Source organism: Lagopus leucura, unplaced genomic scaffold (genome assembly GCF_019238085.1).
Source record: "Lagopus leucura isolate 7727_CA_CO unplaced genomic scaffold, USGS_WTPT01 Super-Scaffold_73, whole genome shotgun sequence".
Taxonomy (NCBI): Eukaryota; Metazoa; Chordata; class Aves; order Galliformes; family Phasianidae; genus Lagopus; species Lagopus leucura.
The window spans coordinates 49,799,677-49,817,816 of record NW_024962252.1 but is presented as its reverse complement, the minus strand read 5'-3'; the positions used below and the strand labels follow the sequence as shown (position 1 = coordinate 49,817,816).

Genomic DNA, 18,140 nt, shown 5'->3' with positions numbered 1-18,140 from the left:
TCATCTGGGCGGTTGTTTAATATTTCCAGAGAAGGAGACTTCACAACCTCTTTGGGCAATCTGTTCCAACGCTCTATCACGCTCACAATGAGGATACTTTTCCTCATGTTATACGGAACTTGCTGTGTTCCAGTTTGTGCCCGTAGCCCCTCATAGCCTATAGCCTGGCCTCATCCACTTGACTCCCACCCACAAACTGTTTATTAAACACTGTTAAGATCGCCTCTCAGTCTTCTGTTCTCCAGGCTGAACAGTCCCAGGTCTCTCAGCCTTTTCTCATATGGGAGACTCAAGTCCCCTAATCTTTGTGGCCCTCCGCTAGAAGTTTCCATTCATTCTCAAACTGAGGAGCCTAGAGTTGGACACAGCACTTTAGATGTGGCCTCACCAGGGCAAAGGAGAGGGGGAGGATCACTTTCCTTGACCTGCATGCCCTCTTACCTTGCAATGCCTTAACCCACTGGATGCCTGCAGGTAGGTCCCTGAAGAGGTCAAGGTTGGTTCTACGAAGGTGCAGTATTGCAATCCTACTTACTGCCTTCTTTCTTCCATGTAAGTTCCTGAACTCCACTGTCTCATGTTTACTACATCTAAGACTGCTCCTAACCTTTGTGTTCCCAATCAGGCCTTTCTTATTTGTAAGAACAAAAGCATACCTTTCCTCATTGGCTCCTCCACCACCTGTCAGAAAGTTACCTTCCAAGCACTGCAGGAACCAGATTGTGTGTGCCTGCATATGGCTCACTCATTCATTGACTACGGTTTCATGTAGGGGAGTGCATGATATTAGGTTGACTAACAAAGTATACTGTGCTCTGTATCATCTGAAAACATACATGTTGATTTACCTACAGAGGTGGGACAAGAATATTGATTTGTTTTCATGACCATACTAACATTTTAGTCTCTCTGAGCTAAAAATCTAAAATCTTATTTAAAACTTGGCTAATATTTGTTGTAATGCCAAGATATGAGTTTAATGATCCTGTAGTGATTTGTAATTTAGTTTCTGGATCAGATTAATTTTATGTATTTTCCTACTTCATTGATCCAGTTGTGACAGTATTTTGACTTACTAAGCATGAGGACTCTTGACAACTATGTGATACAGCACACCTAGGTCCTGTAAAACTGTACTTAATTTGCTTTTAACAATCAGTGGTATGTTTGAATTTAATTCTTTGTCTTGTCAGTGATTTAGACTTGTAAAAATACTCTTGCTGAATAGAATCATTTCTCAGGGGTTGCACTAGCAAGCTGGACTGGTATAATTAGAGCACTCTGCTCAGTGTTCATTTGTCTGAGATTTTCGAAGAAAATCAGTGCCTTCTAAGTGTGTTTCAAACTGGGCAACTACAAAGTTGAGGAATCTTTCTGTGGATTTTATATTTACAGAAATCTGGCGCTGAATCTCAACAGTATTTGATTGGCTTAACAGTTTTTTTGTACTTGTATAATTTTTACAAGAACTCTGGAAGTATTTAACTGTGCACCTGTGTTCACTATGAAGTATGAAAGTAAAAGATGAATAAAGACAGGTAACAAACTTGATTGCAGTGCAGTCTCAAACTGAAAGAGAAAGATTTGACATGTGTTAGTGTAGCTTCTAAGTACTGCCTAGTGCAAATACAGTGCTTTCCAGTGCAACCTCCAAACTACTATGCTAAGTCTCCTCGGTGATCTTTTACTCCCATCTTTCTCATCATGCTGATTTCTCTCCTCTGTCTGTTCAGCAGTGGGAGACATTTAGCGAACGCTCTTCAAGCTCACAAACTCTGACCCAATTTGATTCTAACATTGCACCAGCTGATCCTGTAAGTCAATCACTTAGCTTGCTTGTTTGAAATTAATTTCATTAACACTGAATTTCTATTCATTGTATATAGCTGTTATGCATGATTCCATGAACTCCTTTTTTTTTGGTGGGGGGGGGGAATGGTGACAAACTTATTAGTTATTTTGCTTATTTCTAGGAATAGAGTTTTTCTGATACTTCTCACATTTAATATCTGAGTGCAGTAAATGTTTGTTTTCTTGATTTTGGTGCAACACTGCTTTCAAAAGCTGTATCAGAGGAAATACTTAAACGTATTGTTTTTTGAAAATATAAGGTAACTCAGCCACTCCCAATTATATATTAGTCCCTTTTTCAGATTCTATCTTTAGTATTTTTCTAGTTGCAAAATACATAACCATAGGTGTCGGCAACACTCTACTTAACTGGAAAAACTGTCAGACTTTCATGGATGTAATGTATCAAACTCCAGTGTTTTCACCAATTTAGTTATTATATTTTTTTAGTTTTTTTTTTTTTATTTAGTTACATTATTTATTTGCTTTCTGGCTGAACCTATGCTTTTGTAATGACTTTCTTAATGAGAAATGCTTTGAATGGTGATGGATCTTGTCAAGCTTTGAAGCCAAAGATCTCCTACGCTGTTTTGCATGTAACATTGAAATGGTTCTGAAATGCATTAAAATTATTTAGCAGTTGCTTTTCCTCCCGCTTTTCTTACAAAAATTATTGCTGTTACTGCTGTTTTAAACTTCATTACATAACAGATGTGCATAATAGACTTTAAAATGCTTTTAATCTTAAAGAGGTCCCATCTGAAAATATCAAATACATATATAATTAGTAACTATATGCAAATATATCAGATCTCTATTTTGAGAAATCACTGCTATTAATGTGGAAATAGCATTTCTAGATGCTGAAGCTAGAATTCAGCCTGCACTATCTCTAGTGCACCGAGCACTTTGAACAAAGCGGAATCTTATTTACCAGCCTCTTTTCATCTCAAAGATATAGTCTTAAATGTACTATATTTTTGAAGTTGTAATTAAGTAAACATGATGGAAATCAGTTTATAGTTTTCTTATTGAATATAATTAGTTAACAGTATAGAGCTACCACTGCCTTGTTTCTCCAGTAAGATGATAGCTTATTCCTGCACATAATTATTCAAGGGCAGAAATCTGAAGTTTGAAATTTTCCAACATGCAGTTAATATTGAAAGTAGAAATATATTGTGTAGAAAACTCATGAAGCTCGTGTGTGCCTACGTGTATAAATAGAAATTCCAATAAATTTATATTGGAAAATGATTTCTTTTTTTACTTGTGATGCTTGGACTTGATAAGATCTGTGTAAAGAGTGGTGAGCATCTTTCATGTTTGGTAACTTTTTTTTTTTTTTTTTTTCTGAAATCAGAATAACTGAGAGCAAGTTTTCACTGGCAGTATTCAGACTGCTTACTTTAAATCTCAACAGTGATACTTTTGCTTTCCCAAAGGGGAGAATTAGCTAATTAGCTTTCTTGAGTATTTTGTAACAGACTAAAGAGTAAATTCATAGACTTTCATCTCCTGGTATGCGAAGGTGATTTCTCTACGGGAAAGTTGATAACGTGTTAAGTTGCTTTGTACAAAGTTAGATTATTGATCTTATTAATACTTCTATAGAAGTTATTTTGTTTGAAACAAATTATTTTATAGAAGCCACACATTAGAGTAAAGAACTGAACTACAGCAGGAATGACTTATGAATAATACCACTACAGAGGAATAAGGTTTACCTGTTTGGGTTCGGGGTAAGGGTTAGCATTTTGGGCTAGCATTAAGGGTTAAGAGTTACAATTTGGGGTTAGATTTAAGGAGCTTTAAATTTCAAGCAGTTTAAATTTTGGGTTAGGGTTATTGGTAACCTTTTTGTGTTAGCATTAAGGGTTGCGGATTACGCTTTTGGTTTGGGGTTAAACCTTACTCTTTTTTGTTAGGGTTAAGGGTTATGGGTTACACATTTGTATTGTGGTTAAGGTTACCAACTCATGTTAGAGTTAAGCGTTACACTCTTTGTGTTATGGTTGAAGGTTAATGATTACCCTATGAGGTTGAGCATAGAGGCCTAACCATTTGGGTTAAGTGTTTGAGCTGTATCTAAAACGTGTTTGTAAAAGTTTATATTTGCAACAAGTAGTGCAAGTCAATTTAAACAGCTCTAGAATTAATCATGTAAACATAACTGTTCTTGGTGAAATTTTGACAACTTGAGTTGTCAAAATCAGATTCTCATACTAGAGCAGTTTTGAAACTTGATGTTCTTTCCAGTCACTTTTTTGAACTGCGAAGAAAATGCAGAAGTTGTAGAGTCAAATCTATCAAAAGATCCCTTCCATAGCATTGCTTATACTAAAACTTCAAAGATTTTACTATTTTAAAGACTCTTGAAACTGTTGGTCTTCATTTAGTACAAAGTCCCTATTTTGTTGCAAATCTGTCATACTAGTTTAAAGTCTGCAATTTTCTGAGGCATCATAAATTGATAGGAATTTTGAAAAGAATTTTTTGCAGGTGCACTTGGAATAGCAGATATTAGCTAGTATTTCAAAAATGGTGGAAAGTTGTCAAAATTTGAGTGAAATAGTCACAGTTACCTTGCAGAAAGTTTAGAATTCCCTCTTTAAATTGAACGCTGTTATACTTTATATGTGGTTAGAGGAACTTCAGCTCATACAGCTTTGGTTTCATAGGTATGTTAAATACCCTGGAACTGCGTAAAATTAGATTTTGATTTTTTTTCCTTAGAAATGTCATTTCACATGTTGTTAGAAACTCTTAATAGAACAATTTAAAACTACGTTAGCACAACTTAATCCATCTCTTCCACAGGATACTGCAATTGTGCACCCAGTTCCTATAAGGATGACTCCAAGCAAAATCCACATGCAGGAAATGGAGCTTAAAAGAACTGGAAGTGGTAGGACATTTTCCCTTGTTAATCAAGAAAGTTTTGTAAACTTAACTTGCTTCCTTAAATAATCCTGACTTTGTTTTCTTGTTATTGAAAATAGATGAAATTGTAAGCAGCATAACAGTTGATGAGGCTCTCGAGGTAGGAATTAGAATATTGTCCGGATAAAGGCAGAGTTTAAATTAGTGATTTACAAAAGATTATTGCTTGGAGTAGTTTTGGAGCACCATGGTATAGATTGCATTTGGATTTCTTTATTAAATTCTGGAGATAGCTGTGAAAATAGAGAACATGGGTTTAGCACATCCTGCATTTAGCAGGAAATAGAGCTTTGGAGAAACATCTTATTACCCCTTAGTCATAAATATTGCTTATTGTCTTGAAGGCTGATGCATTTTAAAGTATTCATAGGCCTACTTTATCCTCTAGTCAAGAATAAACTCAGTTCTTTGATAATTTTACTTGAACAGTGGAGTCTCAATTATAGATTTGGCCTAATATTCCAAAGCTTCTTTGTATTTCTGTGTTACATGCAGCTTTCAGTATGTGAGGAGTAAGAAATGATTCACAATACATTTCTTTTAACGTTTCTTTAGCCTTATTAATTGGTGAAGATTCACAACTGTCAACACTGAAAAATGTGCACAGTTAAAATGTAAAACTTCAAAGTTACCACTTGATGTATGAATTTTAAAGTGCAATGATTTTAGTCTTTAGAATAGCGTTTCAGATAAGGACACATAGAAAGCAATTGCAACATCTTAATGTCAGAAGTAAAGGCTAGTTTGAGAACACTTGTTTATTTAAACTAATTTTTCTGTTCAGATCATACTAACCCTACAAGCCCACTACTTGTGAAACCACCTGATCTCCCAGAAGAAAACAAAATGAGTTCATCTGTAAAATACACATCTGGAAATACAGTTAGTAAGTATCAAATACCTTCTGATCTCATTTTAACGTTAAGCAAAATGTAGATTTTTTTCATCAGTGAATGAAAACTTAATAATGCAGAAGCAAATGAGAGAAACTTGTCCTAAAAATAGAAACACTTCTAATACAAAGTTATATTGAAAGTGGTAATTAAGAAGCAGGCACGCACAGTGTCAAAACTGTTCTTACCCAAGTGAAACTAAAAGCAGCAAAAATGATTACTGTTTTTCCAGATTGCATTAACCTGAAAGCGATGTACTGCTTCAGCATGTGATTAAGGGCAGGTTAATTTTGTCTTAAACTGCATTAAATGACATAAACCAGATTGTGGAATACTGAAGTTAGAATGGAAGGGGGTGATGTATATTGTATTACCTCCCTTCATAATGAAATACCAACAAAACTGGAGACTCATTTGTGCTAATAGCAAAAACCACAGTCCTGAGGTGAAAAATAATATTGCATGGTTTTCAATATCATTGCTAATAGGAACTGTACCTGACTGTCAAGTAACTGGAAACACTCCAAAAGGGTTCTCTTAGATTTGAGGTTATGGTCAGATTCATGAATTAGACTAAGCAGCATCTGAAGATTACTTTTTCTGAATGAACATCCTCTACGTTATATAGCCATTAACATTTTTTACTCTCCAAACAGCTTTGAAAGTAGTTCAGAAAACCACATTCTGCTGTCAGCAGAAAACCAGTAATTTCATACTAAGCTGCTGTAAAACTTCTTGGTCCGGAAGGTCGTCATCTTTTCTTCTTAGAAGAGTGATTGTGCTTGTTCCGCTAGGTGGCATAACAGCCTGCATGGCTCCATTACTAAAGATGTTTGAGATTATTTCATACACCACATCTGCCAACTTCTGCATTAAGTTTAATTTTCTCAAGTGGTCCCTGGAAACTTAAATGTCATCTCATGGTAGTCAGTTGTATGGTTGTTTGAATATTTGCAGATACTTTTTCTTAAGTTTCTCATGAAAATTAACTTTCCATATTTAGAATACAATATATTATCTGTGTCTGTTAGATGATATTGATGGTGCAGAACAAATATTAAACTGTACTTTCTTTTACCAGCAGATGGTTACAGCAGTTCAGACTCCTATACTTCAGATCCAGAGCAAATTGGAAGTGCTGTAACGCGGCAACGGTCAGTAGAGTAACAACTAAATAAGTAAATAAAACGTGTTTAAAGAAGCCTGTGTTAAGCTCTTCTGGTTGCTTGACAGCACACTTAAAAAATGGTGGCCAGGTCTGACTTGACCAGTGAGAAATCTAGAGGCAGGCTGTGTTTTCACATACTAGAATGTATGCTGTTCCTGTTAATGTGTAAAATGAAACTTAAGAAAAAACAGTGAAGTTTACAGAGTTGCATGGGATTTGCCAATGAAATGAAACTCTGTGTTCACTCAGATAAATTCAAAAAGGCTACCTCCCTAAGAACAAGGGAGGGAAAATAAATGTAGGTGATCATAACATTGCTGGAGACCAATTTTTGGTATTTAAAATATCCATTAGCAGTTAATGGACAAGGACCTTCTGATTATTTACTGTGTATTAAAAAAAAAAAAAAAAAAAAAAAATCATGACAATAACTCAATCTCTTTTAATAATAAGCTTCCATGTAATGAAAGACAGCCAGAGGCCCAACATAAATTAGGGGACTGGGTAAAGCTGTACAAATGTATAACCAACAACTGCATCATATGACAAAAGAGAATGTGCTGTACCAGCTGGTGCTAATTGTCCCCATTAAATCTGTGCCTGAATAGGATTAAAAACCAGCTACACCATTAACCATCTTACAGTCAGTTTGGAGGTAAGTTTCAAAACAAAAATAATTCTCGTGACTTCAATAGCGAAGAAAGATTTACAGTTAGCTTTCAGTACAGCAGCTTGAAAACTTCATTACCCCATTGTTACCTAATGGCAACAGTGATTCTCTGTCCTGCTTCTGTGTACATTTTTGGCATTATTAAGATGATGATTTCTTGCTTGTTTTCTGAATTACTCGATTTTGGGGTGAGTTCTCTTACTGGCCTGTGTAGGTGAGTGAAGCGTTCTGATGAGCCACTGTTTTCTGTCACAGGTAGCTACTAGTTAGCTCTGCCAAATTTGGCAACATCCACCCAGGAAAATTGTTATCTCAGTCACTCTTCCTTCCTTCCATTTATACCTTTTCTACCAGTTGCAGCTTTGTTTATAAATATTCCATTGTCCTTAATACTACTATAAGTACAGAGAACATAATGTGTTCTCAAAAAGCAATAACTGAAAAGGCTATGCCAGGAGTATCTAAACAACTTTTTCCCCTTTTTTTTATCCTACTACTGCACTTACTATCAGGTTAGCTGGAAAGATAGTGCTAGGAGGTGGTTTAGGTTTGTATTTCATTGTCTGGAGGGATACATAATATTACAAAAGTATCTTCCTGGAGAGCATGTTTTAAAAGCAAATTTTTTTTATTCTGATAATTTGTTTTTCTTTCTGGACTTAACCCATTCAGGGATTTTAGGTGTTTTATGAAACTTAGAGTACCTGTTATCTCTCCTGGCTTTATTTCATTTGCAGAAGAATGTTGCAGAAGTCCATCCTGCAGAGGATTAACTCATGTATGAGTTAAGGAAAGTAGTAGCTGTGTCAGACCAGTGATCCAGTAAATCTGTCTTGCTCAGAATGCAGTAGTTAGGAAGTTTCTTCAAGCTGTTTTTAAATGGAGGCTGCAGAAAAATACTGCATACAGTAAACCCCGTTGTCCCACTGAAGTTCCAGTTGAGTAGCACACTACTTCATCCTCGCGATCTTCTGATTGTTTGATGAACTTGCAACAGATATCCGCTAGATGGTGATCCTATCTAAGAACAAGTTGCAATTCCTGAAGCTGCTACCTAGTAAATAGATTTGGAAGATCTCATGGAGGAAATTGGGATATCTCCCTCATACACTGTTATACTGCTTAACTTTGATAGATCTGCAGGCAGATCCAACAGAAACACTATTTTTCAGTGAGACTGAACTTAATAGTCAAATGATGTTGACTGCATCTTAACGTGCTTCGCAAATCATAACGACTGCCACCTGGATGGAATTTACCATATCTGAGATTCTGTATTTCTGAGCTGTCATTTTTCGTGTGTATCAGAAATTATTGGTTGCCCAAATATGAACTGCTAGCAGTACTATGAGAATAATTTGGAAAAATGAGATTTAGGTAAATAGAAATGCAAAAACAAATGTGAAATCAAAGGTTATCAGAAGTTTAAAATTGATTTTGCATTCTTCAGAATCAATGGCAATCATCAGACTCTCTTCTGTGTCAAGTCTTTTTAATTAAATACTTAAAAGAAATCTTGAATTTTAGTTCTGTTGTAGCTACCTAAAATCATTACAGAGCTTTGTATGTTTTGCAGATCGCATTCAGGAACATCTCCAGATAACACAGCACCACCACCACCCCCGCCAAGACCTCACCCTTCTCACTCTCGGTCATCATCTTTAGATATGAACAGATCCTTTTCAGTTACCCCAGGTAGATACTTTGTGTTCCCAGTATACTTTATTTCTGAAGCAGACTTTTTTTTTTCCTTCTGAAGAGAGATTAGAATGTGGTTTTAAAACACTGCTTCTGAAGAAGAAGTTGAAAATGTTGTCACTCTTACAGTTTGTGTTGAAATTTGTACACTATTTTGCTAAAACTGGTAACTTAAGACTAAATGTGAAGTTAGTCATCTCTCTGGATGAATGTGGAAAACAAAGTCAGGAAATACATTTTGGTAGTGCATCTGTATGCAGTGGATTGTATCTGCCAGTAAGTTTTTAAGAAGAGTTCTTTTTGCATTGAATGTATTAAAAAGTTGGGTGTTAAATGTCTTGAGGAAATGATTAAAGATCACTTTTGATAATATTGCTTAATGATTTGCAGTACTTTTCAGCTCAAGATCACAAATAGGAAATGTTGACAGTGTGTAACGGGAATAAAAGAAGAAAACTGAGATCAGGATGACTGTGCATACACAGAACAGGAGGACAAGGACAAGACTAATGTTCTGATTCCTTGTTTTATCTATTTGAAAATTTGAAAGATTAAGTTGCAGCGGTGTTTCCAAATGACAGGCTTATATTTATGCAAAGTTGAATTTCTTCATCTTTGAAATGTCAAAACACAAGATACTGACGTAATGTGAGAAGTAACAACCTTACCTAAATGTGATGCCTCTTACAGGACAGCAACAGGCTGGAGTTGTTGCCTATCCTCCTGCAGTGCCTCCAAGACCACAGCCTTCACAGGTGATGGTATCCCTTCAGTAAAACCATACTCTAACTTAGTGCATTAGGCTGATCCATCTATCTTACTTCTGTGTTTGAACTTCTCAAACATCTTTGTTTGTTTGTTTGTTTGAAATGAGAGGAGTGTGAATGATTTCAAAGGTGAAATTATAGGCAACTGCTGGCCTTTTATGAATTGCTTCTGGTGGAACCATGCAAAGGAATTAAATTTGAGATTGAGGAGGAATTGAATGCTTTTGGAGCTCTTATTTGTAAAAAAAAAAAAAAAAAAGGAGGGATGTTACATTTTTGTGTTCACTTACCTGTCCCTGTAAAACCACAACACAGAGATCTTTTAAAGTGTTTCACAATAAATGCTTGTCTTTAGATTCGTGTCTCTGGCACAGGTTTTGGTTTTATGCAGAATGTTTACTCTCAAAAGGCATGATACTTCTACTTCCCTTTCAAGAATGTGGTGACTTTTTAGTTTCACTCTGAGTCACTTCAATTAACTGATTTAGTGGAAAACAAATCCTACAAAATTTTTTTTCTTTGTCTCAACCAAAGTAATCATTCAACTGTCTTGCAGATCTTGCATGGAACAGGTGGAATTGCTTTTCAGTTGTTTTTCAGCAGCAGCTACTTGTTAGAATCTGAGTCCCTCAGCAGTTATTTCTGAGTCATTTAGAACACAAAATCAGAAATAAAGCCTAGTGTTTCTCCCGGATTTCTCTTGTCCTTGAAACTGGTTATACAGTGAAAATATTTAAGGGTGCTCTCTTGCATGTTTTCTCTGATACATAGTAATGTCTGAGTTGATGGTGCATTCTCCTCACTTAGATTGTTTGTTATGTGTCCCTTTAGTTGGCTTTCTGTTTTCACTAAACGTGTTGAAGTCAGTCAGCAATGACAGATATGTTCCATGGAGTGTGTTCTCACAATCAAATTTCCCTGAGGAACTAAATTAAAACAGTGTTCAGCCAGGCTGCACTGTGGTACAGCAGAAGCATGTGTACTGCCCAGTGAGTCTTACTAGTCCTACTCTGCATGCATCTTTAGTCTCATCCACTAGATGACAGAACATCTGACAGGGCTCCCTTTTTTGTTGACTATTTTACTATTTTTATAACCACAGAGAGTGAGCTGTCTTAGGGATGCATTTAGTTTTACTAATAACTAAGTCTGCTAAGAAAGCAATCTTTAATGCAGTGTCACAAACTGTTGTTTATTGAGAGGCTTTGCATCAGATAACTGCTAAAAGCGTTGTTGCTAAATATTCTTTTTCCCTTTATTGCAGGGTGCAGGTCCTCATGTGCATCGCCCAGTAGATGCTGATGGCCTAATATCTCATACCAGTACCTCACCTCAACAAATACCAGAACAGCCAAATTTTGCAGACTTCAGTCAGTTTGAGGCATTTGCTGCATCAGGTGTAAACAAGGAGGAAGATGATGAAATTGAAACACACTCAGAAGCCTTGCAGGTGAGTGAAAATGAAGATGTTGACAACTGTTTAGTACTACCAACAGTTACATGATTTTGTTGAAACCACCTTCTGGTTTTTGAACAAGTGGGGATTTTATGTTACTCCAATCCACTGGTAGAAAGCAGTTATATTATGCATTGCTGTGCTTCTTCAGTAGCTACCTGGCACTTAGGCAGAAAACTTTATTTTCCTCTCAGTTCTTGATTGTACCTCAAGAAGATTTTCTACTTAGATGGAAATAGATGGAAACAAACAGAATTGTGTTTGTGCATTTAAGATTAACACAGGCAAAAATTATGTTCTCATAAAAATGGTCTCATTCTTTGCTTCCCAAATGGGTTACCAAATGGTAAGTTTTAAAAATAGTCACCCCAGTAAATGAGGTGGTTGGCAGGTGTTAAATATCTGCTAAAACCCAAGTAATTTGGTTTTGTTCAGAGCTACCGAACAGATAGCAGAGATGAATAGAGCTTTAACATATTTCTAAATAGATTCAGATGTTTATAGAGCTGCATTTCCTTCCTTATGACAGAGGATGTCCATAAAACTCAGCTTTTTACTATGTGCCTTTTCTGTAAGCTGCTTCCAGTCCAGACTGACACGATCAAGATAGTTCTGCTCCAAAGCCTGTATTGTATTGTATTCCAGTCAGTGCCTCTAAAAAAGATTTGAACTTGAATTTTAAATGTTGACTGTATCCTTATATCAGAAATGCATCATAATTCTGCATTTTGATTCAACGTTTTCCAACTTGCTGAATCAAATATTTGTTAAGCAGTAATTTTCTAAGTGTAGTTTATATTTCTTTAGGTTGAAAAGCCCTCTGATTCTGCAAGTTCTCTTAGAGTTGCCAAAGCAGACGGAAGAGTTGAAGAGAAAGTACCTGCTAATGTCCCCTCTAGCGCGGTATGCAACGTACAGGTGGAAAGAGAGCACAGTTCTCATTTATGTGAAATTGCATGGCTCTTGATTTGCTGTGCCAACTTCATGCACCCCCACTCAAACCCTGTTTCCTTAGGTTCAATATGTGCTGGAAATAGGCAAACATTTGGTAAATTCTTGTCATAAGGTTTCTGATTAGCATTACTGTAAGCACATATACTAAAATATTTAAGATACTTAAAATATCTGAAGTATTAAGGTACTTAGAAGTATTCATGAGTGTGTTTGAAAAGGAGCAAAACTTTTAGAGCAGAGCTTTGTGACGGTAACTTTTTATGACTTAGATGCAGTTATTGGAGGGGAGGAGAAGGGTTCACTCAGATGTGTGTTTACATCGGTCAGCTTCAGAACTTTGTTTAATCTGTGCAATATGAAGATACAGCTAGGTGTTCCTCAAAAAATATGTGGTGGGTTGTAATTTAATTTAGCTAGATAACTGATTCTAGGAGTATGTAACACATGATGTAATCCAAGTAAAAGAAGCAGTTTCTGAAAATAAATAAGCTGGGTTTTTTTCCCCTTTAGGGTAAAGGCACTACCCCACTTGCTCCACCACCAAAGCCTATTCGCAGAAGATTAAAATCAGAAGATGAACTGAGACCTGAAGCTGAGGAACATACACAGAAAACAGGTGTCATAGCTGCTGTTCTTGCTTCACAGCCATCTATTCCTAGGTAACCCAAGAAGTGTATAAATACATCTGTTATTGGGGAGTTTACTTTTAAACAGCAATACACGCTTTGTATTCTAGGAATTGCAAACAACTTCAATGTGTTTGAATTAGAATCAGTTAATAATTTAAAGATTTTTATTTTTAAATGAGACAATCCTGAAGCAGCTACTTGTAGACCCTGTAGAGATCTTGAATTTTGGAGTGTGAACTTTTAACTTGCACAGGTGTCACTTTGAGGTAAATGAATGCTGGACTGTATGTTGGGTTTGCAGAGGATCAGTTCTAAGAATTTGAAATGTGCTTCTCATTGTTTCATTGAAACTAAGTATAAGTCTTCTGCACAGACAAGGGAAGATTAATCAAGCCAGGCAAAAGAGAGAAAATTAACAGTTAAACATTCTGAAAGGTTTCTGTTCATTTGAATGAGAGGGACTGTAAATGAGATGTTCAATTAAGTAATGAAATGACATTAAAATACTTGTATTATTTTTGCAGATCGATAGGAAAGGACAAGAAGGCAATTCAGGCATCAATCAGACGCAACAAGGAAACCAACACTGTTTTGGCCAGATTGAACAGTGAACTACAGCAGCAACTAAAGGTAATGTCGTTAACTTTGTTTAAAAAGAAAAAGAACAAACCCTGAGAATAATAGCTGATAATAGAATAACATACGTTTCTGCAGATCAGTGATGTATAGAGATATACATAGAGGTCAGCAGTTTAAAATATTTAGTTGTTTTCATAGGTATTGTGACAGGCTTTGTGAAATTGTAGGGGATGCTTACACTACTACTGAACACATTTTTAATGCGTTTGTTTGCTTTCACCTACTTTAAAAATAAAAATGCAGAAAAATTAAGTTATCATTAATTCACAGAGCTGATGTCAATTTCAGGTACTTTGAAAGCAGTGCTGAGAGGAGCAGCTGAAATAACCTGCTGCTTGTGAAGCAAAATTCAAACCTTAAAATCTTCAATTATAAATATTTTTAAATGCGTACACATATGTATATAGGATACAAAACATGTAGCTCAATAAGAATTGTTATAGCCATCTATATCTCCGGGTTAGCAATTATCTTACTGGAAATGTAGGCACCATTTTTCTTAACATCTTGTACCATCTTCTTTACCTTATGATATCTAAAACTAAGAGCCAAAGTCATTAAAAAGTTCTTAAAAACAAATGCGATCTGAAGAGGTATTGTCTCAACTGGAAGATAGGCTGATTTAAAAAACAGTTGGGCATGGCTGTTTGTTACTGTTCGTTAAAGAGTGCATGTCACATAAGAAGAAAAACTCGAAAAAAAAATAAAATTGTTGGTTTCAAATCCTTTATTTGAAATGAGAGTTTACCCATCTGAACATAAGATACTCTCTTTGAAAACATCATAGTTAAATTTGCAACTGGTTTCAAATTTGGTTTGGGGTGATTTGAAAAGAATGAAGAGGTATTGATTGGCTTCACTTCTGAGGAAAACACTGTTGTTTTTTTTTTTTCAGTTAAGAGTACTAACTAGCTAGTGCTAACAGTTCTATTCAGATTTTGGGGAACAGTTCTCCAGATTATACAGAAGACTTGATATTAGTTCTCAAAATTGGAGCTGATGTTTACCAGTTTTGATCACGTGAGGAAATTTTTAACATCAATTCTCTGTGGACAGTTGGTAGAAAATATTTCTTTTGCAGGATGTTCTTGAAGAGAGAATCTCCCTGGAAGTCCAACTGGAACAACTTCGACCTTTCTCTCACCTCTAAGCCTACTGCCGTTAACTGTGAATTTACTAACTTTGAAAGGGGTATTGGTTTCAAAGCCTATTTAAAAATCCATGCGTCTAGCTCGGTGCACTCTATTCTACATTAAATGTTGTAGTTCTGTTTTGTCAATTTGTCCACTTTTGTATTTAAGTATTTTAATTTCAGTACAGGAAAAAAAAAAAAGAAAAACCTTTTTCCTTCAATGTGACACTGCCTCTCACATCGTTTTCTGTGGACATCCGTGACCTTTGTTGGACTTGAGTTTGCAGAGTTTGTCGCCAAAATTTCCAACTGGAACTTCATAGTGGTTTCTTTTCTTTCCTGTTGAAACATCTTGCAGAGGAGGATCGCTGATCAGTTGACTTGAAACAACACACAAATTCTTCCTTTGCTGTGGCATTTATTTTAGTGTGCCAGAAAAGAGAAAAAAATCTGTCATCAGCCAATATTACCTCCCAAACTGCCTTCCACAATTTGAAAGATGTTCACAATTCTAGAAAGCCTGCCTCTTTGCAATAAGCCAGTTTAAACAGGTTGTCAGAGTTCTTGCAGGCTGTTCTCAGTATCAACTGGATTTGGTTTCATATTTCTGTTGTATACATTACAGAGTACCTAAACACGGTTTGCCAGGTGTTCACATTTTATCCATTCATGACCCTGATTCAGCTGCATGCATGTGAAGACTTATGGTACAATTGGTGGTCTCTCAAACAAACCCTTTTCAGACCTTTTTGTGAAGGAGGTGGGTGTAAATCCCTGACATAATAATTGCACATTTCCTAAGCACCACCTGTAATTGCATGTTTCACACATTACCTTTTAATAACAGATCACATCCACCAGTCTTCACTATAACAAAATGTATTGTCAAGTAATGTGTCAATTCCCAGCCAAAAAAACTTTTTTTTTTTTTTTTAAAGAACGGTTTGCTTCTTAGGAATTCTGGGATACCGGCCTTATTTCTCTGGCATATAGACAGGCTTCACTATTAACTGAGTTCTCTGAGTGTATCCTGCTATTCAGGTTGATGTACTGTATTAGGATTTGTTGTATATTGTATGATACACACCTTTTGATCTCATATGTAAATTTGCATTAATTGCTGACTAACAGCAGATGTTCTATTTAATGGCTTCTTCTGGCTGTGGGATCATAGATGTTTAACTGCATGGATGTATCTCTGCAGAATCAGAACTAGCAATTGTGTGATTTTTACACCAATAAAACAGCACAATATTTTAATTTTGTTGATTCATCTTTACGTGGGAATTGGAACTCATTCAAATGGGGTGGGGCTTTGCAGGGACTTTTTGTAGTTTTGTGGCATGTGTGACAAGATAATTGCATAATCTCTTGACCATTTTCTTTCCCCGTGTATCTCCAGCTGTTGGTCAGAAACAGTTGACTTCTCTTGGTAATCTGTGGCTATATTCCTTTTGTATCCTCTCATCAGCAAATTAAATGTAGCTGTGACTTTTAAGAAGTAAATGCTGGTACTGACTTGGGTCAAAGAATTGTATACTTCCCTAGTCTTTATTTTTCTAGTTTGATTTCCTTGAGAGTATTTTTGAAAATTAAAACTGAATGAATTACGTGTTAGAAGTCTTTATCTTCACTGTCTCACTCTTACACTTACATGAAATTCTCTTAACGTTTGCTTCTGTTGTGAAAGGATAGCTCAAGTCAGGTGTTGTTTTTTTGTTTTTTTTTTTTTTTGCTGGATATGCACTTTGTTCCCATGAAAATGAGCTATTTCCCTTTTTTGTTATCATCTGCAGACTGATAATTCTTTATTGCTAAAATTATTCCAACACTTCAGACAAAGTGTTACAGGTGGCTTATATGTCATCCAACACAGGATTCCCTGGTATGAAAGCCAAGAGGGTCACAGTTGCATGTAAGGAAGATATTTTCTGCTTCTGTGTAAATGGATTCAGAAATGGTACCTAAATTGCATTGTGAAGATTACATTTCAACTGCATCTTGAACACTAATAGATTAAGTGCAAACCTTTGATTGCAAGAAAAAGTAACAGCAAAAAACAAACAACAACAACAACAACAGAAAACAGATATAACCAGGGTTATGCAACAGAGGAGAAAAGCAAAACAACCAGAACCTTGAAGGTAATGGATTATTCACATCTGTTGCATTTTGTCAGGTAGCAAGTACACTGTTTGTTAAAAGAATGCAAAGTGGGTCACTTCATTGTAATCAGAATACATTGATTTTAAATCAAGTTTAAAGTTAAATGCATTTTGAAAATAGAGCTATTTTTATAATAGTGTTTTTTAGTATTAAGCCTATGTTTGTAACAAGATTCATTAATCAAGAGTTTGACATTTTAAGCTAAAGGTTAAAGAGCCTTTTACATTCTAATGTGTTCACAGTCTTCTCGTCTGTATCTTTCTAGCAGAGTGCTCTGTTATGTAGCGTCGTAAGTGAAGAATTTAGCAAGATTGAACATTTTTATATCTTTCCAACAAGTCTATTTTAAGAGATTTTGTGGTTTATTTTTAATGCATCATTTAGTACATTTTTTAACCTTTTTTTTTTTTTTTTTAATCAGAAGAGCTTCTAATTGAAAAATAACCTAGGTTTTAAGAACATCAATGCCAACAGTGCTCAGAAGATACCTCACTAAGTAACGTAACCCACTTTAATACCTTAGGCAATTACTTACTTGTCTTCTCCATTTGTTTAATCTTAATCCAGCTACTTGATGGCATTATTTATGAGCTTAGATTATAAGTTCTTCGGGGCAAGGAATTATGTACAGTGCAAGAGATGTTCTCTGTACTGCACAAGTGAATGTAGATTATTAAATAGCCGTTAGTATTTAATAACAACATGCATTCCTTAAACACCTGCAAAATGATTTGCTTTGGATTATGAGACTGGAGAGGTACCTGCTTTCTCGTTTGATTTGCCTTTTTCTGCTACTGATGTGCCTGTTTCTTCATTCCACCTGCTTTTTCCACCTGCTTTTCAATTGATTTTTCTCTCCATTGTTCATCTTTGAACTGCAGAGATGATTTCCAAAATGCGAAATAGAAAAGCCACTTTGATTAAAGCGGTATGTTTAGGTAGACCCAATTTAAGTTCGGTGTTCTGAGGCTCTTTGTACTTTGCCCCTCACTTTACTTGCAGTTGTTTACTACCTGAGCTGAGGGATCTTTTAATGCTAAAAATATTGTATGTGGGATAAACTAAAGAAAATAAATTTTCGGCATTGTTTCCTGTGTCTCTGTCCCTTATGAGTGGGCTCTTCTGTGTTTCTGTCTTCTGTTTAGGGCAAAGACGAGTTGAGTTGCTCGTCCTG

General features: G+C 35.8%; 1 protein-coding gene across 7 annotated transcripts in view; it reads left to right on the top strand.

The window, feature by feature from the left end:
* The window catches only part of REPS1 (RALBP1 associated Eps domain containing 1), a 62,428-nt gene extending 46,368 nt beyond the window's left edge, over positions 1–16,060 (top strand). For 3 of the 7 annotated variants that reach the window (XM_042886917.1, XM_042886924.1, XM_042886891.1), the window contains exons 10-20: positions 1,734–1,814; positions 4,672–4,759; positions 5,579–5,680; positions 6,769–6,841; positions 9,102–9,220; positions 9,914–9,978; positions 11,255–11,440; positions 12,254–12,349; positions 12,911–13,059; positions 13,554–13,659; positions 14,750–16,060. In XM_042886917.1, the coding sequence (XP_042742851.1) occupies positions 1,734–1,814; positions 4,672–4,759; positions 5,579–5,680; positions 6,769–6,841; positions 9,102–9,220; positions 9,914–9,978; positions 11,255–11,440; positions 12,254–12,349; positions 12,911–13,059; positions 13,554–13,659; positions 14,750–14,818 (1,134 nt within the window). In that variant the 3' untranslated portion in view covers positions 14,819–16,060. Of the gene's footprint in view, positions 1–1,733; positions 1,815–4,671; positions 4,760–5,578; positions 5,681–6,768; positions 6,842–9,101; positions 9,221–9,913; positions 9,979–11,254; positions 11,441–12,253; positions 12,350–12,910; positions 13,060–13,553; positions 13,660–14,749 lie in introns of those variants that run through there. The other 4 variants (XM_042886902.1, XM_042886910.1, XM_042886933.1 and 1 more) reach the window with 4 other exon arrangements.
* The last annotated feature ends 2,080 nt before the right edge of the window (positions 16,061–18,140 follow it).